The following is a 23,642-nucleotide window of genomic DNA, read 5'->3' on the forward strand; positions in this document are numbered from 1 at the left end:
GGAGAAATGATGGCCATTAGAAAGAGCAGGCCTTTGGTATATAACACCTACCCCTTTACACACATGACTGTGAAAAGCAGCTGAGAGACCACGTTTGGAGCAAGGGAAAGGGTGACACTGGAAAGAAGAAGAAATGAGGTTTATGGGGTGATTGGTTTGGGCTCTCTTTGGGGTACGTTCCCTCTCAAACTGGTAAGAGTCTCTCATAAAATCACAGCAGAGATCAATGAAAGGAGCAGAGAAAACAGGGACAAGGACAGGAGAGACTTGGAGGGAGGAGGTTAAATTCCAACAAACTGGCACATACACAACAGGTGTTTGCTCAGAAAAATACAGTAAAATTGTCATGCAAATAGAACGTTAAATCTGCTTTCCTCCAACAGGGCTGGCATCACTTTGTGAGCCCTCATCCTGAGGGAGGGAGCAGGACAAAGAAGAAGGGAGGAGGAAGGAAGGTGAGACACTTTGTTCCCCTTCCTTGCCCTCTTCCTCCCACAGAACAGTCCATCTTGTGCAAACTTCATCCAATGGTTTGAAATGGGGGCTACGGCTGGGAGAGAAATGGCTTTTCCCTCTTATCCAGCCTCACCCCACCAGAGAAAAAAGAAGGGCCTGATGATAGCTGTATCCCTGACCTTTCTTTTCTGCCTCATTGAGGTGCTGAGGGGAAAAAGTAGAGACCTTTATAAGTTAATGCTCCCCCTGAAGTACTGACTGAGCAGAACTGTTTACAAGACCACACAGCAGAGAAGCACAGGGAGGGAAGAGTTGGGGAGAGCAACAAGACTCCATACCCCCTAGCCTGTCATCCCCCTTTTTCTGATAAGTTCTGTGCCCCAGCCATTAGTCTTTTCTTGGATGGTTGCCATGCTGGAAGACCACTGAGCCTGCCCTGTGTGGTAGCTGGGGACATCTCTGTTGTGCCTAAGCATCTCTCACAGCATTTACCTGTCTTGGTTTGCTGCACGGCCCCAACATGGAGGGACACCTGCCAGCAGTGATGTGACTTCCCTTTGCGGCTTCCCTTCATCCTCCTGCACACAGGTGCACACACACATGTGCACACACATCCCACCTCTGGGTTGGATTGGCTCTTACCATGTGGAGTCAGTCCCACAAACACCTCTGGACTCAAGGCAAAATAATGCTTTGACTGTGGGAAAGCAGGCTGGCAGTAAAAAGTCTGAGGCAATGGGGTCAGGACCTGGCTTAGGATTGTTACCATCAGCATCCCTACAAGGAAGAAACTCCACAGATCTTCATAGGTTTACACTTTGGGGATACCTGCTCTGGTTTTCATGCACCAGACTCTGCCTACTGCTCCACCTCACTTACAGACAATGAAATTGTCATGTGTGGCCAAGAAGCCAGCTCTCACAGCTGGCATTGCTACTACCTGGCAGATAACAGGCAAGTTCTCTGCATGCAGAATGTAAATCCCTCCTAGAGAAGCTCCTACACCCTCATCCTTCTCCCAGGGCCCCCCAAAACACTGGGTCTTCTGAGGAGTGCCTCAAAGAGGAAATAACTACTCAGGGAGGGCCAACAAAACATAGGCCCTCACCCTCATTCTGATAGAGGTGAACTATGGTCAAGTGTTGGGCAGATCATGGAGAGGAGGCTCACTGTGCTGCATAAAGACAAGTTCAGCAGGCAGCCCTCCTGCCTGACAGAAAAATACTGGGGGAGATGGTGGCAAGATTGTGCTTTATTGCGTTGCTCAAAAATGGGAATAGGTGGAGAGGGCAATAGGCTCATTGTCAACTCTGTGACAGATCTCCTATGCAAGAGGCAGAGGCTGGGATCTAGCAAGTGCAACTGGAATTTTGTCAAGACATGACAGGATCCCTAAGAAAAGTTTGTCACACCTGTGAGGATTAGGAGATGATGTGTTGCTCTCACTCTCACGAGGGTGTCTAAGTAGTCAAAGGAGCACTGCCATCCAGATGCTGGAGTCCTCCTCTATCCTGGCACACACAGTGTGGCTGCACACCTAAGGGAGCTTCTTCCAGGCCATCCTTCTTGGGCTACTCCCAGGCCCCATTCTCACATCCCATTTGTTCCCTGTGCTCCTGTGTTCACCCTAGGCTGTCCCCTGTCCATGCCAGAACGTCCACAGCCTATACAAGAGAAAGACTCTTTGTGAGGCCAACCCAGTAAGGTGAGCAGCTGAAATCCTGTTCTTCACATTCACCTGGAAGTGAGGAGGTTGGATGATACTCTTCTCATGGACACCCACCCCACAGCCCATGGCGTAAATCAGTTGGGAAGAGCGGCAGAGGCTTCAAGGAGAACTTGTTCTGCTGAGGTCCTCTCCAGGTCCCTTCCTCATAGTAAAGGGGACATGAACAGAGAGTTTTAAACTGACTAGACAAGGGCAGACTGAGCATAGGCAAGTGGGGTGAGGAGGACCTCTGACCTGTAGCACTCGTGGAGAAATGGGAACCCCATACATCTCTGATAGACCAGACCTTCCTGCCTTTTCCTCCACCACTCCTTGAGGACCTGGCTTGCCATGCCAAAGAGAATATTCACAACCTGTTTCTCCCCACCAACCGGCAGAAAACTGGCTCTGAGAAGGCCTGGAGAATGCCTGTCCCTCCATATTGCTGGTGTTCATCAACAGCAATGTGGCAGGAGAAGGGAAGGAGGAAGAGCAGCAAGGGCACAGAGCCTCTTATACGGCAGGTCCTACCCACCTTGGTCCTTCACATCTCTTCTCCTTCCTCTGAGGAGGACAGAGGTTTGTGAAGTATCTGGACAAGAAGTTCAAGCCCAGGGACTCTTAACAGAGAGGATAGGGAAGGGCAAAGGAAAAGAAGGGAGAGAACTTCTTCCAGCAATTCCCACTTTTTTTTGGAAGGAGACAGGAGAAAGAGAAAAGCCTCCACTGCTAAAGAAAATGAGGGAAAAAGTTAGTGATGGAAGATTTGGCATAGCAGGTGTACAAGGTGGACAAGGAATCTTTCTAAACCAAAGTCCTTCCCTCCCACCCAAAAGAAAAATCAGCCTTCAACAGGAACAGAAAGATGAATAGTTCACAGCTGAGTTTCATGCCCAGTGAGTGTCCATCTTTGCCCTTCTCCTACCAGCACTGCCACCCACTCCCGGGCCATTCCCACCCACCCACATTCCAACGTTGTTACCACAGTGTCAGTGCAGGGCGCTCCTCCCAACCATCTGTGGGCAGAACAATGGTCCCCGTAACACAGTAGAGACAATTCGGCGTGTGTGTGTGTGTGTGTGTCAGTGTGTGTGTCTGTGTGTGTAAGAGTTGTTGTAAACTTTAAGAAAAGGTTTTGTCAGTTTTGTATTTGTCAGGAGTATTTTGTTGTTGGTTTATTTTTCACAGTCAAGTGGCTTTTTTTTCTGGTTGTTGGGGGGGAGGGGTCTTGGTTTGTATTGTTTCCTTGTGAGGAAGAGTCACAGCTTCTGCTGAGCAGAGACTCCTTTCCAGTAATCCAGGATGTCATGCAGATCCTCATCCTTGGCAAATTGAACTTTCTTCCGCAGGGCATGCCCAGCTGCCATGTAAACCTCCTCCCTGTGATGCTTCTTGTAAGGCCGGAATCGCTCCCAGATCTTGTGGGTGCTCTCTGAGGAGTACTCGGGGCTGGAGGAGTAGCCCGAGAAGTAGTGTCTGGGGGAGAGCTGGGAGTACGTGGAGTCTCGCTTGGACCGGGACAGTGGCTTGAGGAATGACACCCGCTGGCTCAAGGTGTCAGCACTTTCCTCATAGTACAGGGCCGGGAAGGAGTGACGGTGCTCACTGCAATGGTAAGAAGGCTTGACCTCCAAGTGGTGGATGGCGCTCGGAGACACCAAGGGAAGACGATCCAAAGGGCTATTTAGTGGGCTGCCCTTCTCAATGTACTTGGAGTCAGACTTGCTGAGTGGTGGGTGGTCAGGCACATCCAAGCTGAAGACCTTGGCGCTCTTGATGGAGCCACTAGAGGAGACACTACAGGTCTTTCTGGCCACAGCAGCATCAGCACTGAGCTGGCGCTGCAAAGGGTGGTGGGAGCTTTCTTTGTAGGGTGGGGAAAGAAAGCTGGGCCGCTCTAGCCCACTCGAGGAGCCGGCTGGGATGGACTGGCACTCAAAGGCCATATCTGAGTCAACACCAGTCCCACCACCCAGGAAAGATGCTGTGTCCAGCTTGAGGGCATCAATACAGTTGTTGATGATCTGGTTGACCTTGTCTACCTCCTTGGCTATAGTAGAGATCTCAGCAGCTGAGCCTTGCCCATTGTCAAGCTCCCTCAGGTCCTCATCTCGCTGGGTTCTCTCCAGCCCATCCCCACCACCTGTCCGCACCTCAATGTAGTTACCTTTAGTGGTGACTTTGGGAGTCTCCATCCCAGCGTCCATTGACTTTGATGGGGGCAACTTCTCCCCAATCATGGAAGGGATGGAGGACATCCGTGAGACAGGAATGACAGGTGGCTCACCCAGCTTCTGGGAAGGATGGACCATGGTACTGGTATCAATATCTGATCCATAGCGCATTTCTAGAATGGTCTTTTTGACATTGAGTGACTTCTGTTTCTCCTCCTGCATCCTCCGCTTCCGCAGGCAGTAGTACACCACCCCCAGGACAATGACCATCCCAAAGAGGCAACCCAGGGTGGTCATAATATAGTGTGTAGTGGTGGAAGTACTGGAAATAGGATCCTCCCTGCCTTTGCTCCGGGTTGCAAAGGTCAGGCAAGTATGGTTGTAACGCCTGTTGTTGCGTATAGAGGCCACACAGAATGTATAATCAGTGTGGGCCTTCAGCTTGTTGACAGTGACATATTCCTTCTTGCTCTTCAGTGTTGCTATGTCAGAAACGTAGCTGTTGTTGTATTGGACCAGCACATACATCTTACTGTAGGGCATGGGGATGGTGACCATCAGGATGGCTGAAGTGATTGTGACGTCATGTAGTTTGATGCTGGGACTGAAGGAGGAGTCAGTGGTGGAAGAGGCTGGAGGCTTGACTGAGAGGAAATCCCCAGGGCTGATGGCTGACCCCTCATCCAGATCTCGCTGGGAGTCAGGGGTGTAAGGAGTTGGGTTGACCCTGGAGAGGGAGGGGATGGTGCCCCCTCTGCACATGGACTGGAAGATGGTGATGGCATTGCGGTTGTGGTGAGGCCGGGGCACCAGAAGCGGATACCCAGCAAACTCCCGTGGAGTCTCACACTGGAGGCGGTCATAGTTCTTGGTGACGTTATTGAAGAGAGCCAGCCAGTTAAGGAAGCCATAGAGACTACAGTCACAGTTGAAGGGGTTGCCAGCCAGCTCACACACCATCAGGTTGCTCAAGCTGGTGAAAGTGTTGCCCTCCAGACGGCTGAGGCGGTTGGATGACAGGTCAATGCTAATCAAGCTGGGGCACTCAGAGAAGGCAGTAGGGGTGACCAGCTCAATTAGGTTATGCTGCACAAAGAGGAACTGGAGGCGGGCCATGCCCCGCAACATGCCCTCTGTCAGGTTGGTGAGTTTGTTGTAGCCCAGCTGTAGGACCTGGAGGTTTGACTGACCCATGAAAGCCCCATCTTCAATGTAGGAGATCTCATTCTTGGTCAGGTTCAAATCAGTCAGGTTGCCAAAGCGGTTGAGGGAGGAGTACAGCACCACCTTGAGCTTGTTCTCGTTCAGACGCAAGTCGTGCACTGTGCTGTTGATGTGCTGGGGGATGGTCTCATATGGGGGCTGGTTCTGGCTGCAGATGGCCAGCCACACATACCCTTTGTCCCCCTCAATCAGCCAGCAGTCACCTCGCACGGTGCCAGGGGAAAACAAGCAGAGCAGGGCAGCTGCCCACAACCCCAGGCACAGCATGGTCTGCAGTGGTGCCCTCATCAGGATGGGGGAAAAGAAATCCCCAACAAAAACCAACGCCAAATCTCAGGACAATGGCAAAAAGAAACTAGGGGGCAAGAACGGAGGTTTAACAATGGAAGGGAATGAGCACCCCAGTCCTATGAGATGTCATCACCATTATTTCTTCTTGCCCTCTGGGTCAATCCAGGAGCATAGAGGAAGGGGAACACATGCAATATTCTTCCAGAACACCCAAAAGCTATGACCATGGATGTTTGGTCCGGAAGGGAACTACCTTGTGCTTCTTTTCTAAACAAAAATTCAGGCCAAGGATAATGAATCTTCTTTGATGCTCATGAGCGACTCACACACTTTTTCCCCTTTTCTCCCCCCCCCACCCACCCCCCACCCACACCAAACCCACCCCAAAACAAACCCAAGTTCTCCCCCTCTAGTCTTCCCCCGCCCCTCCACAGTGTGATTTGGAAGAACAAGGCAGGGCTGCCTCCTGTGTCGCTCACGCTCCCTTGGTTTCTACTCCTTCTCTTCCTTCTTTCCTGGGTTCCCTCTGAGAAGCTTCAGAGCTTTGGATCAAACATGTCGAAAACAAAAATACAGAGAAGGAAAGAGCAAGTGTGCATGAGAGAGATCCATCTGTCACTGGAATCTGGAAAAGGAAACACAAAAGACAAGAAGAGGCATCATTTGGAAAGGTCTTTGAGATAAGTGTATAGACAGCAATGTTTCATGAGAAGAGGGAGATGGGGAGGAGACACCTTAAGGGGGGTGCAAGCAAGAGAGGTGTGGTACTGCCTGCCGTGCTGATAAGCCTTTGAGGAGGGAACCCTCACAATGTATAATGTCATATCAGGGATATGCAGAAGGGTATCTGGGATCCCTTAAGTAGTGTGATCACAGCCAGGGACCCGGGGGAAGGCAGTGGCGTGGGAGTAGAGGGGAAGGGAAAGGAGAGTGGGAAACATAAAGCTGTTATTGCGGGGGCTCAAAACCCCTAGTGTAAACAAAGGCAAGCCCCAAGCACAGCCAAAGCCATGAAATTTCAGCTGCCTGGAAATGATGTACACAGAATGCATGAAGCAAGGAAAATGCAGACAAGCTTCTCCCCCTACCCCCCTCAAAAAAGCCAAACACTTTTTTCCTTTCCTTCCTTCCTTGATGCAAGAGGGATAAATAATTCAAACCACGTGTAACCACTTCTGCTCTAAAAATTGTTCCTGACTCTTGGTGCATGGACAAGGCTGTTGAGGTGAACCAGTCTGGCTTGAGCACAGTGGGGGGGGTGGGGAGCAGGCAGTGTGTCAAATACCAGCCTCCAGTCTCTCACCCAACAATGCCAAAACTCCTAATCTGAAGCACATCACCCATCTACTCCCCATCAAAGAGTGGTGCACAGTTTACACCTTCATACTTTACTACCTCTACTTTGGGGCTATGAACACTGCCCCTTTGTAAGAAAACACACCTTGCAGACAAAGTGACATTTGCCTGTTAAACCACAACAAAAGTATTTCTGGGCTCTGGGCAAGCTCCTGGTTCTGACTGCAAAACACAGCCTGGAGCACCTTTCTCTCCAGTTACAGCTTCAACCCTTCTCCCACTGTGCTAAGACAGGAGCCTGGCAGGGGTGTCCTCAGGCAGCACAGAGGAAATAATTTCATACAGTAGATAAAACACTGTAGGGCACTCTGCTATCTTTTTTTTATTATTATTAATTTTAATTTTGAGGAGAAAGGAAACACTAAAAAAACAGAGAAAAGGATCCTTGGTTAATGAAAATTAAAGATCCCCTCTTGCCCCTTTTATTTTGGGGGGAGGCTGCTCACTAAAGATATCGCTGAAGCTTTTGCTGCAAAAGCTGAACCAATTTCTAGCACAGAGACACAAAGGGCAGAAATAAAATGAAGGAAGATAAATGAAGGAGGAGTGAACCCTTGAGGAACAAGGCTTACGTCTGTGGAGAAATCTGAGCTGATTTGGGTCTGTGGAATTACCAGGCCAGCTGGATTAAGGGATCAGAGATAGTGTCACAGAGAAACACTTAAATATTCAATAATCCAAAAAGTAAAGCCAAGACCAAGAAAGGAAGGGGGAGAAGAGCTGCACCAATGGAAAAGACAGAGAAAAACCCTCAATTCCCCACAGCTCATCGTCTGAGGCCACCAAACTCATGTCACTTATGATTGTCACATGATAGCCTTCAGCTGCTGCCTCAGCTTTGCCTCAGCCAGCAATGAAGCAGAAGGCAGAGGTTTTTACAGTCTGTTGATTTGTTTCTCAGCCTTGTAATCCAATGAGAAATAATTTCCTGATGCTGTTCCCCCAGATGCCAGCTAGGAGGCACATCTGGCTCTCCACAGGCTGGGACCCACAGGCCTCTGATATTCCTCAGCATCAGTCCCTGCCTTGTTCCTCCATTTCCAGAGGTGACTCCATGCAGAGACACAGCCAATTCCCCACACCATCTCTGTCCCTTTACCTTCATCTCTACCGTTCCTTCACTTTGCCTGATTTCTTCCACTGAACAAAGGAGTGGCAGATACTATCATGCTTTTTGCGCTTTGGTGCCCAAAGTATGTCCACCCCAGGCAGAGGCCAGGGGCACCCCCTGAGCAAGCAGTGGAAAGATTTAGGGATTAGAGATTTTAGCCACCATCATTCTCTGAGCATTCTGTTCTGGCCTGCCTGTCTCACCTCACCAATTACTCTGCACAATATCCAGCTCCATACAGTCACATCCCAGCCCACTTGCTTTGATCCCTTCTGCTAGGGCAGACTGCTCCAAAAGGTGTGCTGAAGTCACCATTTCCTGCTGTAGCTTGTTCATGGTGCACATGCACAGAAAGAAACTCATGGCCAGGACCATGTTCCTCTGCAGCAAGCCCAGCAATCCCTGAGAGCCACCCCATCCCACTCAAGGAGCTGAACTCAGGCAGGATAGAGAGGGTTTGGAAGGCAGATGTCCTAGTAGCCTGGAAAGGAAAGAGATGGGTTAGGGATAGATAGGAAAAAAGGTGGTGTTTATCATTGCTGTTTGCCAAAACCAAGGGGACCATGCAGAAATTCCTGCTTCCTGCCTACCTCCCACCTGGGCTGCGTAGCCTTGCCTCAGCCACAGGCCACAGGAAGGATCAAGCCACTCCTCAAGCCAAACTCATTGGTCCCCTTGGGTCCCCAAGGTAACCATGTATGAGAAATATACAGACCTTGACATTCTTCTCCCAATGGTTCCTGTCACCCCACCATCATGCTGGTTTTGAGGGCACTGAATCCAGCCCAATCCATGGTCTACTGCACCCCTGCCCATGGCCCAGCACCCCATTTCAGCTCAGCTCAACACCATCAGACCCTGCTACAGCATTGCTGTAGGAGTTGTGGTCTCCAACTCTACCACAGCCATGTCCTGCCCTCTAGGGAGCAGCTGCTCCCTGACCATGGCAATCCATAGTCAAAGGGAGGCCAGGAATGATGAGCAGCACTATTGCACTCCTCTAACTGTCTACAGCCAAAAGAACATAAATCACACAGCACTGGAGTCCAGCAGCACAAGGAAGCAACACTCTGTCCTTTTTGCTGGCCTGAAAGGTGCTGACAATGGAGTTGGCTGTTTCCCTCTCTTGCTTCTCAGGCAACAGAGCAAGAAGGCACAGGACAGGGAAAGCAAGAATGAACAAATCCAGCATAGCAGAGAGCCAAGGAAGGGGGATGCAAGAGTTGTGGAGAACTTATGGGCAAGAGAAAGAGTTAGAACATGGGATATGTTTTATAAGGAAGGTACAAGATTACCACCTCCATGTGCTGGGCTTATTTAGTTGTAGGGTTCTCACACTCTTCAGTGTCACCAAGATTTACAGCAAGCCCTTGGCTCCTGGCCATCCTCATGTATGTGTGAACGTGAAGGAACAGGAGTGACATGGCACCCATGAAAGCTGTGCTGTCCTTGGCTAGCACAAAGCCAGCCTATCAGCTCCCAAGTGATTTCCCTCTGCTTTACTCTCTATTAATGGATGTCCCAATGTTATTGGCATTTATCTGTAGCATGTCGAAGAAGAGCAGAAGGCCACAGGGATGGTTCCATTGTTCAAAGGAAAGAAAAGAGAAGGGAAAGTGAAACAGAGGGTGGAAAGCCCCAAATCTGAGTCAGGAGGTAGGTGCCAATGGCCACAAACATCCCTTTGACTTGGAGCTCAAGGTAGCACAGGGGATGAAAAAGGATTGAGGTCACTAGTGAGATGGCAGCATAAAGTACAGCCAGTGAAAGTATGGACAGGCAGGATAGGAGGCACAGAGACAAACTGGAGCCTGAGGGAGTGGAAGGACCAAACCTGAGAGAGAATACAAGGCAACCAGAAAAGTCACATACAGCTGCAATTTGGGCCTAAAATTCTGACCTTGTCAACCTTGTCCTCTTGGGGCCCCATGCACTGGAAAAACCAGCACTTAATTCTACCATTGCTTAAACGGTGCTAAGAGCCTCCCATTTGAAATGCATGCATTAAAAACCTGCCAAACACTCTTGACTCCTCTTGGGACACCCCGAAACCAGGCCAAAGCTCCTGCTGCTTTCTTAAGCTTCATGCTGCAGCTGAGCATTATCCCTCTTCCCAGCTCAGTGTGCTGCCTGCTCCTGGCAGGCCTCAGGGCACAAACACCATCTCCAAGGGACTCTGCCTCCTCTTCTTGGCTTTAAGGTCCTTCCAGGATTTCTCTAACTACTTTCTGAAAGAGGAGCCTGTCCTAGGGGTGCTTGGCACTCAAAACTCATGCCTTTCTTGAAGGGACTCTCCCTGTCTGCTGGGTAGTTTCTGTAATTCACAGTGGTCTGAGCATCACTACAGCCACCCTAAATCACCACCCAAAGATTGTCCTTGCTTTTGCATCTGGCTTTCATGGAAGCATAGTGTCATGGGAGAAGCTTGAAGCACAGCTGTGGCACTCACAGGATAGCAGTCCCTTCCCTCTCAGCCCTGCTTCTAGGGAATTATTGCAGGAGTTACCTTCAAGTCATGCAGCAAAGAACCTGTGACTGTGCCCATAGGTGCTCCAAAAGCTCTGACAAGTCTGGGACCAAGAGAAGAGGGAGCAGGAAGCCTGATGGCCGGTGGTTTTGTGGCATGGAAGACATTTAAGCATACATGAGAGAAAGAGAGAGAGAGAGAGAATGCCTTCTACTGTAGATTCTCTGATGTTCACCAAGGGTTGAGCTCCACAGCACTCTTTCCTTTAATGGGTCTCAATGAAGGTTTCTATCTCACATTCTCTCTTCTCTAATTTATCCCCTATCTTCATAGAACACCTTGTAGGAATTTTTTAAATTAGAACAATTTAAGAAAGTTATAAAAACTGAGTTATCTCTCAGTTCCATTCCAATGTACCATTTGTTTAAAATCAGCCCTATAGCTTCAAAACTCCAGAGGTCAAAGGAGCTGTACAGCCACTCTAGAAAGTCATGCGACAAAAGGTGTTCCCATGTCACTAACCAGACAAAGCCTTCATCCCTTACAGGAGTTGAACTGAATTCAATGAGTCCTGCTGAAGGGTGTCTACTCAACCTTAGAGGCTCTGTGAATTTGGCAGAGTGTTGTTGCAAGAGAAATCTCATGCTTCAACTCTGGGCAGGTTCATTTCACTCTAAACAAATCCACAGTTCCTGCGGGTACAAAACTCATTCCTCTGAAAGCTGGTCTGGCCCCACTGTAAGTGGGGAGGAAGATTGCAGATCCCAAACTCCAGCTGTCCCTGACATCTGGAAGCCCAAACCACTGGGATCCCAGCAGGACACTGGGAACCTAACAAGATCACAGCTGCTTCTCACAGGACACCACTGCAAGGATACTCACAAAGCTTAAATTCCAGCTAGCAAGGATAGGACCCTGCAGAGAGGCAGAGAAAAGGGATGAAATATGGGCTGCAGAACTGCCCCAAGGACATGATGCTCTGCACTCCTGCCCTTTGGCCAATTTGGGGCATGGGAAGGAAGAATTCAGAAGGAAAAATTCAGAAGGAAGAATTCACACACCCAGGCTCAAACAAACACACTGCCATTGACTCCAAATCTTTGCTGGGACAAACAGCTTAAAGACTAACCATGAAAAAAAACCCAACACGTCACTGTAGATAAAACCCCTGCTCTCCCATCGTGCCTTCCCAACAGCGATTAGATGCCTAATTTGTTAGGCAGCAAGAGAGAGAGAATGGGAAGGCTCAAGGGAGAAAAATGAAGCGGCTCAGAAGCATGAAAGAGAGAGCTTTAGAAGCATAAATCTTATTTTAGAGTGATAAATACTGGCAGAAAGGTCTTTCATATGCCTGTGGTTCCCTGGCAGGCCAGAAAGCCACTTTTGTTTTCCAAAGTGAAATGGTTACCTTTTATATTAATATGATTATTGAAGATTAAGGCGGATTTGCATCAAGCCAGCTCCACCCAGACAGCCTGCAGCAGCAATCCACAGAAGCGTGTACATGGGGGTAGGCTTGGGAAATAGCCTGCTCCAGGTAGAAGAGCATGTCAAGAGATTAAAGGTGCCACAAAAAATACTATCACCGATAAGGCTGCCTTCAATTCTCCCCCTCCAAAGCCAGGAGGGAGGCCTGGGAAACATACTTCCCTTTTCATCCCATGACCCAGACATGGGGCAGTAGAAAGGCTAAGAAGGAATTCTTGCTGGCCATGGGGAGGGAGCATGTGGTCTGTGTGAGGCTCTGTAGGGACCTGCCATAGGGAGTGTGACAGCCAGAGTGGCTCTGCCTAGTGCACTGGTGTGGGTGTGAGTCACTGTAGAGAAAGACGCGGCCCTGTCGGCTCCAGGAGCCCGGGGTGGAGGGGGTGTGTGTGCGGAGGAGTCACTCTAGGTGATGGGGTGGATGTGTGGGCTGGGGCTGGATGTGGTTTAGTCACTCTGTGAAGCAGAGAACCGGTGCTGGTTCCTGGGGAGGGAGGAATTGCCATGGAGAAGCAGGCAAAGGCTGTTTGTGAGTTTATGTGCGTGTGCATGTGTGCTTGCATGAAGCAGGCACCTCGGAGAAAGGGGTGGGAGTGTTTGGCTGTGTGAGAGGCGCTGCAGGGGACGGGGTGGGAGTGCAGGCTGCATGTGGGCGTGCAGGGATCATGGGAGACAACCAGTGTGTGCTTGGGAGAAGGCTCCAGGGAAAGGGGTGGGAACACTCCTGCTGTGTGTGTCCCTGACGTGAATCACTGTAGGGAGCAGGGTGTGAGGGCAGGCTCTGTGCATGTGCATGTGCATGTGCATGTGCATGTGCACGTGTGAAGGAGCTGCTCTAGGGGACAGGGAATGACCTCTGCTCTCTGTGAGCTGTTGAGGGGTAAAAGGACAGGAATGGGAGTTCTGTAGGAGTGTGTGTGCACGCTGCTGCAGGTAACAGGCCAGGAGTGGGGGCTCTGGGAGCATGTAGCAAGCAGGGTGGGAGCACTGGTGCCGTTGTATGCTCCTATGCAGCATGTCCAGCCATGAGACAAAGAGAGGTCCTTGGGCTGTATGTGATATCACTGCGAAGATCCCCCACCTTCTCAGGGTCATTGCGATGCCTCTGCTGTCCTGTGCTGGCCTTGGTGCCCTATTTCCTTCAACAAGTCCTGGCTCTCAGCAGTCTGACTATGACCAGCAGGAAGTTATTTGAGGGATGCCCTCACTCAAACCAAGCATATCTCCAGTATTTCTGGATGCTAATAACATCCCCAGCAATCCAGCAGTGCCAGTTTAGAGGGCCCCCAAACATGCTACCCTGCAGGTAGGGTAGGAAAAGGGCATGGTCCTTGAATTACAGCTCACTACAGTCGCTTATGGGGAGGCCTCAGAGCCTAAGGAATCACATATGTCCTGGAGCAGCAATCACTTCCTGCCATTTGCCCTGTGTAGGAAACCTCCAGGCCTGCAAACTCCTGCAGGGCACAGGCATTGGCATTCAAGCATCCTTCAACGTTCTCTCACCTTCCAGCCAACCTTGTCCTGGGTGGCCACCTGAGAGAGATTCCCTCACTGGCAATGAGACTCTCAGCCCCTCAAAGCTCTTCCTCTGGTCAGTGCATGCCTAGATTCAGCAAGAGGAGTAGCCTCACACTGGACAGGGCGTTCTGTTTCCACACGGATGCTTCCACCTTCCTTCCATCCTCCACCTGCAGGCAGTGGCACAGCTCAGCCTGCTGGGGAGGGACCCTCCTCCCGGCCGGCTCGCCCACCTAGATTTCAAGCTAGCATCTGACATGCATTTTGACACAGCCGTGCCTCCCCTCTCTTTTCCCCACTACCTTGCCTTGTTTAGAGCCTGGTTTTTTCTTCCATTGCCAAAACACAATGACTGTTATAATTAACAGATTATCTCAGTGCGACAGCTGCAGTCCTTTGAAAATTAGGTTGAATAACAGGATCCTGCCGTATGGTAATTTCTTTTCATCTCTCAAATATTTTCTCTCTCTCACTCTCGTTTCTACCTCATTTCTATTTTTCTTTCTTTCTTTTCTCTCTTCCCCCCTCCTACATTCCACCAGCTCCCTGACTGCATGAGCAGTATCTTTGGGGTGACACAGGCTGAAGGGCTCTCTCTGCTTCATCAGCTGTTTCCATTCCCCTTCTTTTACTACCACACCTCACAGAGAAGCAGTGCTTGCAAGCAGGTTCATAAACACGTCAGGAAAATACGTGCCCACCAGAGGCAGTGGTCAGGAGTCCTCTCTGAAACCCCACTGGCTCAGAAAAGCACCCCAGGGAATTTCATGGGGAGGGGAGAGACTGGGATGCAGTAGCCTGAACCTCTGCCTGCAACTTTGCCACAGGGAACTGAGAGCAATGTTGCAGCAGAGTGGTTTGCACAGAGTTAGCCAGGGTGCTCTACCCACCCACTACCCCTCCGCCTTCTTGCTGACTCAGTATCTGCCCCTGACTCACCACTTGCTCACTGAATGGGGACTGGCAGTACTTACACGGCATCCTTCTCTCTGCTCAGGCAATAGCTCTGCCACTTACCACCCCCCTTCCCATTATCCACCTACATCTGTCTCTCTACCGACTCAATCAACCCAAGGCAGCCAGAAAAGCAGCTTGCTGGGGATTCGGGGTTTCAGAACCAAAATAAGAACTGCTCCCAGCTGGACCCAAATTAGAGGCTCTGGAAATCTCCTCCTCCAGGACTAGAGATCCCCTGGCCCTAGCTGTAAATGGGACTGATCCATCCACAGAAGTGGCTGGACTCCTCGGTCTCTGCTTGGGCAGATGCACTAGCACACAGCATTTCAGGCTGTGAGGATGACCAGCCAGACATGTGGGATGGGTCTGTTGGAATGGTGTCCGGCATTTGGCAACTGAATGGTTTCAAGTTCATTATGTTCTGGACTCAAGAAGTCTGCAACTTTGTTGTTGACTGCCCCGGGAGCATTAGTTAATTATTGTCAATGCCTGGCTTGAACTCATGCAAAATACCTTGGTCCTGCACTGCTTCTTTCAGCCATGTCTGGAATCTATACAATATCATCTGTTACACTTAAACACCACTTTTTCCTTCTGAAAAACAGGGAGGGATTTCTCCATACAACATGCCCATCACAGCCTAACACACCTCTGCAGAAACCAGTTCCAGCTGGGTCCTGGGCCCCCTCCTGCCTCCTCAGCACAGCCATTTCCTCTCCTCCCATGAAGTTCCACTTCATTTATTTCTTTAATCCCAACTCAGTAGAACAGAAACTCTTTGTCACCATTATTCTGCCAAAAGCCAAGTAGTTTTATAACAAACACTCATCCATTCCATTGTATTTCAGCAGTCTCCAGCAATGCTTCTCCTCATCGTCCATGATCTCTCTCTTTTCATCCTTTGCCATCCTCAACCCCGCATTTTCTCTCTGCTTTCACTCCAGGCCCTGTGATAGCTCATGGCATTTATAGCACATCTCCTCATTCATTCACTGTCACTTACCCAAATGTTACCTTCATTTATTAATTCTTCTTTTTTCTAGTAGCATCCCTCTTCTGAGTGCTTTGTACAGTCCTACTTACGTATCCAATAATAGTATTTTCCCAATGAGTGAGTCATATACCCCTTTGCTGACATTTAGAATTCTCCTTGTTCTTTGAAACACGTTTATTCATTCCCCATCTCTACAATTATATATGTCTACTCATGGTGTTGCATTTCCTACAGCAGCTGTGCAGCGAACAGATCATTTGTGCCAATAGCCCAGCAAAATTCTTTTTCCTCCTGGTACCTTGACATCCTCCATTTTAATTATGTAGGCCAAAGCTAATTCAGGCTATGATGCAATCAAAAATGGGGGACAGCTCAATTTAAAAAACACCCCACCCTTTCCTTTGTTCTTGCTCAGTCCAGTTTTCCATCTTATTTCCCCACCTATTCTCTGCTCTGCTTCTTTCGATGCTGTCAGTAGCAGAGTACATGGAGGCTGCAATTGTTATTGGGCCTCTGATTTCATAGGTACTGAAAATATTTTCAGTGAGAAACAAACTTTGCTTCAGACTGTTTCTGGGCTGAAAGGACCAAAAAAACAAAGGAGCATTACTCAGCTAATACAGGCACATAAATGTCTTACCCACTAACCCACCTAATAGGTACTTCATGGCCAGGGAATGATGCTTATTCCCCTAAATCTCTCTCCAGGTAGCCCTAGAAAGCAATTAATCTGGCAGCCCCTCCTTGTTCCTCACTGTGGCCCTATTCCTTCCCCACAGTTCTTTGTTTCTCTTTGAGTCCTTAGTCACCCTTGCATATTCCATATTTTATTTATTCCTTGCTACTCCTCTTAATCTGCATAGTCCAAACCCTAAGCTCCGGAGTCACCCTGACTCATTTCCTCCCCAGGAAAAGCAACATTTTATATCAGTGGGAAAGCCTGTGATGTCAATCTGGACAGAGACTGATTCTGCACAGGGACTCCCTCATGATTATTTCTTGTTCTCACTCATTCAGGTCTCCATTTAGCAACACGCTTAAGCATGCACCCAACCGTAAACCCATGCAAGTCCCATTCAGCTTCTCAATTGCTTTCTTCTGCAACATCTGTGTTGATGGTTCCCACATCTTCCAAACACAACAGATTCTCCCTCTGTGCTTCCTCTTCCTAACCTCTCTGTTACCCACTCACCAACATCCTTCCTCTTGCTTTGAGAAATTCCTTTTATTCCATTTTTTTTCCTTTGCTTGTTTGGATTTTCTTATTTTCATTGCTGCCAGGGGAGTCCAGCTTGTAATTTCACCTCCCTGTTCCTGAGATTGGTATGTTGAATAAAACACTGACTTCCCCCTCTTCTCTCCAGCATTGTGAAATACTGAATTGGGCCACTAAGGAGAAAAGCTATTAGCCAGGACTGCTGTCTCTGATACTGAAACAGAGCTGGCAGCAATATTTACAGGCGACTTTGAAAGTTCCAAGGATGGCTTGTGGCCAAAGCTGATGATATCCACCCCCTCTCTTTTTTAATGATGTCTTCCTATGACTCAGTCTGGTCCATAAGTCAAAATAAGATTTTTTTTTTACCCATCTTCCCTTTAAGCAATGAGAACAAGAGCCTAAGAACAGAACGCTGTAGCATCACGGATAGGACACGTTACGTCACGAGTAATGCAACTTGGGGTGTCCTTGGTAGCTTAAAAAGAAGCAGAACAAAAGGCGTGTGTCCTCTTTCCGGAGAAATGAGTTTTGGCAGAGCTAAACTGGCAATTGCCTGAGTTTTCTAAACTTAGTTTTATCTGTAAGCAAAGCAAGAAACACGCGGGAAGCAGAGACACGGTGACCTCAGGGGCTCATGACTTCCCAGGCTCAGCAAGGAGCTGCCGTGCCCTTTATTATCCCGCATTGTGCGGAGGCAGAGCCTGGAATAAAGGGACGGTGTCGGGGGAGCTGTGGCAGCTGTTTCAGAGGGGGCTGTGCTGTACCAAGCCAGCCTGCCCACACAGCCGTACCTGTGCCTCCAGCCACGCAGTCTGCAGTGACAAACAGCCACTCAAATGCCTGAGGAGTGAGCAGTTCAGCATGAGACCACTTCATTTGCTCCTTCCCTTCCTTGTCTGCCAGTGGCAGGGAAAAATGCAAGTTTGGAAATTGGCAGTGTTGTGTATAGCATTACCAGGCTGGAGTTATACTGACTACTAGACTGCTACAGGAAAAAACAAAAAAACAAAAAACACCAAACAAACAAACAACAATAAAAAACCCCCACAAAACCCAAAAAAACCACCACCATCACCCAAAAAAACAAGCCCCCCCAAAAAACCCAAACCAAACAAATTTAAAAAACCCAAACCAAACAAATTTAAAAAACCTAACAAACAAAAAACCAAACAAACCCAACAAAAAAAAAAAAAACAGGAAAAAATGGGAAAAAAATCCAGAAGAGGGTAGCAGGCTGAGAGCTGCAAAGAAGGGTGGGGTGTGAGCGGGGGAGAGCCAGGCAAGGAAATAGGGAGAGAAATGAGACAGTACTGTATCCAAGAGTAGATACTATGATGATGGGGACATTGGGAATATGATAGATAGGCAGGGAAGGAAGGCAAGCAGACAGAGGAAGATACAGAGAAAGAGACAGAGACGAGGGAGGGAGAAGGGAGAGAGAGAGGCAGAATTAATTTAGGAGGAATATACTGAAAACATAATCTTCTCAACAGAGTTAAAAAAGAGAGCGAGAGAATTAAACAAACAGCGACAGGAAACTGAGAAAGAATAACTTTTTTTTTTATGAGCTTGTTAACATTTGTGAAGTTAAGTAACCCTAAATTTATGCCATTAATTTGCATGTATTACATTTTTTTTTTCTGTGCTGCCAGTTTATAGTCTCTGTGAAACCTTTAAAAAGTGGCTTTTTTTCTCCTTTTCCCTTTGCCTGTGTTAATTAAGGCTTGTGATATATGTATATTTTTACACTGCTGCTGTGCTCTAGCATTTAATCATGAAATGGCCCTTTTTGCCTTTTATTTGGGCTGCTCCTGCCTCATCCTTTCACCTGCACAGAAACCTGAGGAGGCCTGCAATGGTCCACCCACCTGCACCAATCTGCAAGCATGGCTAGAGCCAGACTGAGATCCCATGATCCCAGGCTGGGATTCTCCCTGTCAAGCAAGGCAGCTTTCACAACAGGGAGAGGATCTTCAGCTGCTGAAGGGTTAACAGTTCCAATGCACTAGGGCATTCACATTGCCATACTGAAGCACACGGTATTTACACATCAGCAATCACTGGGGAGCCATAAATCGGATTCTCAGGGGAAATCCAGCCAAAGAACAGTGAGATTCCTAATGAAGGAAGTCACAGCCAAAGCTGGGGGAGGCACAAGTGACAGATACTCTCTAATCAGCTGCTGGAATAAAAGGGGATGCAGGTCATCCTCCAGGGCTAGAATTATCCAACCTAGGATGCACATAGAAAGAGCTACTGTAGAAAATGCAAGTCCAGTTTCTCCCCTGCTTCCAGGGGACTGCACCACGCCAGTTCTCAGGGGCAGTGTCCCTCCTTTCCTCCCAAGGACTCTTCTTTCTGGGCAGACAGATCTCTCTCCTAAGCACATTGCTGACTTTGGAAGTGCCCAAGGCCAACACAAAGCATAGCTGGTGGAGCCCTTTTGGCAGCTGTCCCAGCGAGCATATTTCTGAGCTCAGCTGGACAGGAGTCCTGGTCCTAAATGTGCTTTGATTGCTCTGCTCCTCTCCAAAGGCTCTGTTTCTCCCAGCTGTAAGCAGAGTTTGCTGAAGCAAGAAGCAGGTTGCTAAGCCTGGTTTGGATGCTGTTTGGTCCTTAGTGGAGCTGATGGGACTCATCTTGTTAAAAGCCAGCTGAGCTGAACCCATGAACATTGAACATTGATTCCGACCTAATCACCCTCCACGGGAGACACAGCAGCTGGAGGAGGGAATAAGCGGGATTGCTGGTCACAGCAGAGGTGGTGTTCCCTCATCCCCTGCAGAGGAAGCTTGTGGTCTCCTTGGGGTCTGACTGGCATATGAGAGGTCTCTGGAGGGTCTCTGCTGAACTGGAGTTGGGAAGCAGAGGTAGGGGAGACAGACCAGGCTTTCCACACTGCCATTTATTTTGCCATATGGGGGTGTTGAGCACCAGAGAGGATATTCTGATTTACTCCCTGGCTTACTGTTGCTGTGGCAACAGGAGAAATACAGGCCAAACCAGGCTGCATCTGCAATGTGGTGGTAATAGGGAGTTTGGATTCCCATGTGTGTGTGTTTGTTTGTTTGTTTGTTTGGCTGTTACAGGAGCCACATGGTAAAAAAACACCGTTGCAATGAAAAGGGAATGAGGTCTGAATTGTACCCAGACAAATACACCCTCCTGTCATGCCAGAGCCAGTCATGCATGCAGTTCTACTGACAGCACACAGCCCAGGGAGCACCAGTACACATGTGTGGCCTTTCTTCCCACCACAAGTACACCCCTGGAGCTGGGGGTCCTCGGCTGCTCTCCCACCCTTAAAAGAAGCTGGACTTCTTATTTCATAGGTACAAAGCCCCAGTGCACCAGACACTTTGTAGTTGGGCTCTGAAATGCAGCTAAGAGTCTAGGGCCCCCCTAGTGTCAGCAAGAGAATCTCCTCTGCTGTCAGACCCACACATCCCAGTCAGCTGTGATTCTAAGGGATCACAATCCCCCCACTGGTTACTGAGCAAATACTCCTCCCTGCAAATACTCCTCCAGCACATCGTAGTGACAAGTTCTTACCTCCCCCCACACACACTCCCCAAGCTGATCAACAAAACAAACTCAGCCCTTTCTCAACACTCATATCCCCGATTGGGAGAGATGGCCTTCCTTGCCAACATCAGAGTGAGCCCTCAGGTCACAGAAGTGGCCTGCTGCAGATACCAGACTCCAACTGTGTGAACTTATGAGTCTGCCAGCACAATTCCCACCCCAGAAAGCAAGCTGTAGAGCACAGTTAAGCACAGCCTCTTTCCTTCCCTCTCCTCCAGCCTGCTGGAACCTGAGTATCCTCAACCTAAACATTGGCCTCTGGAGAAAGGCTCCATGTCCACTGCATCCAAAATATTGGCCCCAGAGACCAGCTTTAGGTTAAGTGGAAGGAAGGCAGTTTTTCAACTGCCCCTCATGGCCCCCTTCTCCCTGCAGCGATGGAAGCACAGAACAGCCTTGTGGCAAGACAAAGTTGCTATTCAGCCCTACTATGATCTGTTCTTCCCTATCCCACAGTCCATAACAGGCTGAACATAGCATAGGTGCAGGGAAGAATGGCTACGTAACAGGACAAGGACATGGTTTGCTCAGGCATAGAGACTTTGGAGCTCCTGGAAATCAGACTCCTAATCAGCTTTGGTGGTCCTCTGTTGCAACTTTTGCAAAGGAAGGGCAAAGTCCATGGCAGAGATAGACTGAATTTCCTCAGTCTGGCAGAGCAGGAGCCTGTGAGGCAGGATTTCTCTATGAGGACAGCACACTTGGGGTTAGACACCAGCAAAGACAAGGGGTGTCACTGAAAGGCTCGTGATGCCAATAACCTGTTGGCTGCTGCTAATAGTGACACTGAGATTAAAAAAGTGTGGGGGAGGGGGGAAACAGAGGCACTAAGGTTGAGCTGGAAAAGATGAGGTGATGGAGATGAGAGGCTCTCCAGATATGAAAAGCTTCTCCAGAACATTGTGCAGAGAGGAGATTTCCAGCTCGATCCCAACAAGGAGAGCCACAGGGAATGTGTGGTGGCTGGAATGCTGTGAGTTTGCAGAAGACCTGTCCACCCAGGGTGTGCAGGAGATCTGAGACGGGATACAGATTCACCCCCCCCTTGACTCCTGGCTGCCTTTACTCTCATTATTCCCGAGACTCCATCTGGCCTCACTATTTTTACACACATACATATTTAAAAAAAAAAGAAAAAAAGAAAAAAAAAAGAAAGATAGAATAAACACTTAATTTCTAACCTAATCAGCCCTTCTCTCACTAATTAGCACCCTCTGAGCACATCCACAGGCTGTGAGAGACACTCTGGGGCTGATAATGACCCCCAACCTGCAGTTGCATATGCTGAAGGGTCAGCAGAGCCAAGAGCAAGCCGTGGGGAGGCAGGGAACAGACCGACCTCTGTCATTGTTTTTTTTCCTCTGAAATGGGGGATGATGGAAAGGGGACGTGTGTTTTTTGGCAGGGTCCCTTGTGCATGCATGTTTGTGTGTCTGTGTGTGAGAGAGAGTGAATATGTGTGTGCATGCATGTGTGTTGAGGAGGGGGGAAGCTGGAGAGGTTTGGAGGGAGGGGACTGGAACAAAATTCTGGCACTGAGCCCAAACCTGAAACACATGCCAATTTATGCCTCTTGCTGGTGGTAATGAAGGGCTCCGTTCAGGACACACGGGACACTAATTAAGGGGCTTCAAAGGCGGCTTTCTGCAGAGTGCTCTCTAAAGGGGGGCTGAGGGGAGGAAGGAGCACAAGAGGGGGGTGTTCTCCACTCAATGGAAGACTTCTGGCTCCTAGGGAAGGCACTTTTTCTGGCTGCTGGGGAAGGCACTTTTTCTTTCTCGCTGTCTCCCATAGCAACTCCTACCCGTGAGAGCTGAGAAGGTGCAAGCATCTGGCAGCTCCGGGCCAGCCCTCAGCAGCCAGCAGGCAAGGCAGGCTCCAGTATGCAAAGGTGGAAAAGCAGCATGGCAGAGAGGAAGAAAAGAAGAAAAAGGTGGAACTGGGGAGACAAATCGGTGTAATTACAAAGGTAGCACCTATATCAACAGGAGTTGCCATTCGTCTCCAGGGATTTGCAGGGACAAAGCTCTGGATCACTGCAGATCAAAACTCCATAGCTGAGCTTTGTCAACTTCATCCCATGGGGTTATTTCATAGGAAAGTGTGGGTGGGGCAGATTTTGAGAATAGGAAAGCGGGCAGGGCTGGGAACATGCCTCCATCATGTCAGTCTGGGCACAAGGGCTTAGCTGGGCACCAGAGACAAAAACTGCACAGGCACCCAAAGTGCTTTAACCCACTTCCAGGAGCTTCATAGACCTTGGCCCTACCACCTCTAAGCATTGCAGATTCACCCGTGGCTGTGTTCCCCTGTCACAGGAACGGAGCCAGGCCACAGAATGGGTGACGTGACTCAGCCATGGTCACCAAAGCAGGTCTCAGTTCAACTCTCCTGCTTCCTACCTGTTACCTTTCCCTCACACCTGCCTGCCCTCCCTCCACCAGAGTAAACATGAAACAGCAGCTCTGGTGAAACAGGACTGTGCTGAGATTGATGAAACGGGGACAGTGTGGGAGGAAAGAGAAGAATAAATTGGCAGGGAGAGCAACAGAGTGTTAGTGAGAGACACGAAGAAAGGATGAGTGAGAAAGGTGGTGAGGAAGAGAAAAGAGAGAATAGAGAGTTATCATGGATTATAGTCACTGGGCCATGCACCACATAGAGAAAGTGAGGGAAAGAAAAGAGAGGTGATATGAGCACATGAAAAGGAGAAGTGAGAAGTGTCTCACAAAGAGCAAGAGAAGCAGACGGCTTGAGACATGAGCAGTGTTTCACTGATCCTGCATGACAGCATGTTGCCTGCCATCACTCACCACCCCTCAAGCTGCCAGAGTGCCCCACAGCTTCCCTTGGTTTCAGACAGAGCTGTCTTCTCTATGCCAGGCAGTCTCAGCACCACACATGGGTCATCTGGACACAGCACTTTGGGAGTCAGGACCAGTCCAGCCACAGTGAACCACAAGTACACATTATTTAACTAAGGGAAGCAGAAGGCTTTTAGTACCACTCTAATGCTTCTCCACAATTGTTTAGTTTTAGCTAAACTAAAGCTAGTTTTTCTAACCTTTCTGCCCTCTCCTGTTCACTGTCCTCC

At 49.1% G+C, this 23,642-nt stretch overlaps 1 protein-coding gene and 1 long non-coding RNA gene across 2 annotated transcripts in view; both read right to left on the reverse strand.

Annotated features, from left to right (window-relative positions):
* Window positions 1-264: 264 nt before the first annotated feature.
* Window positions 265-6,197, reverse strand: ELFN2 (extracellular leucine rich repeat and fibronectin type III domain containing 2). The gene has a single exon (XM_054631978.2). It carries the CDS (start codon window positions 5,848-5,850, stop codon window positions 3,424-3,426), a length of 2,427 nt encoding a protein of 808 aa, XP_054487953.1. The 5' UTR covers window positions 5,851-6,197; the 3' UTR covers window positions 265-3,423.
* A 56-nt stretch (window positions 6,198-6,253) lies between these two features.
* The window catches only part of LOC143694115 (uncharacterized), a 49,904-nt gene continuing 32,515 nt past the window's right edge, over window positions 6,254-23,642 (reverse strand). Inside the window, exon 3 of the long non-coding RNA XR_013182345.1 lies at window positions 6,254-6,478. This is a non-coding gene — a long non-coding RNA (uncharacterized LOC143694115). The remainder of the gene's footprint in view (window positions 6,479-23,642) is intronic.

Source organism: Agelaius phoeniceus, chromosome 5 (assembly GCF_051311805.1).
Source record: "Agelaius phoeniceus isolate bAgePho1 chromosome 5, bAgePho1.hap1, whole genome shotgun sequence".
NCBI classification, from domain to species: Eukaryota; Metazoa; Chordata; class Aves; order Passeriformes; family Icteridae; genus Agelaius; species Agelaius phoeniceus.

Bases quoted from the DNA above. Each gene is read 5' to 3' on its own strand.
- ELFN2 (XM_054631978.2), bottom strand. From the start codon at position 5,850: ATGAGGGCACCACTGCAGACCATGCTGTGCCTGGGGTTGTGGGCAGCT.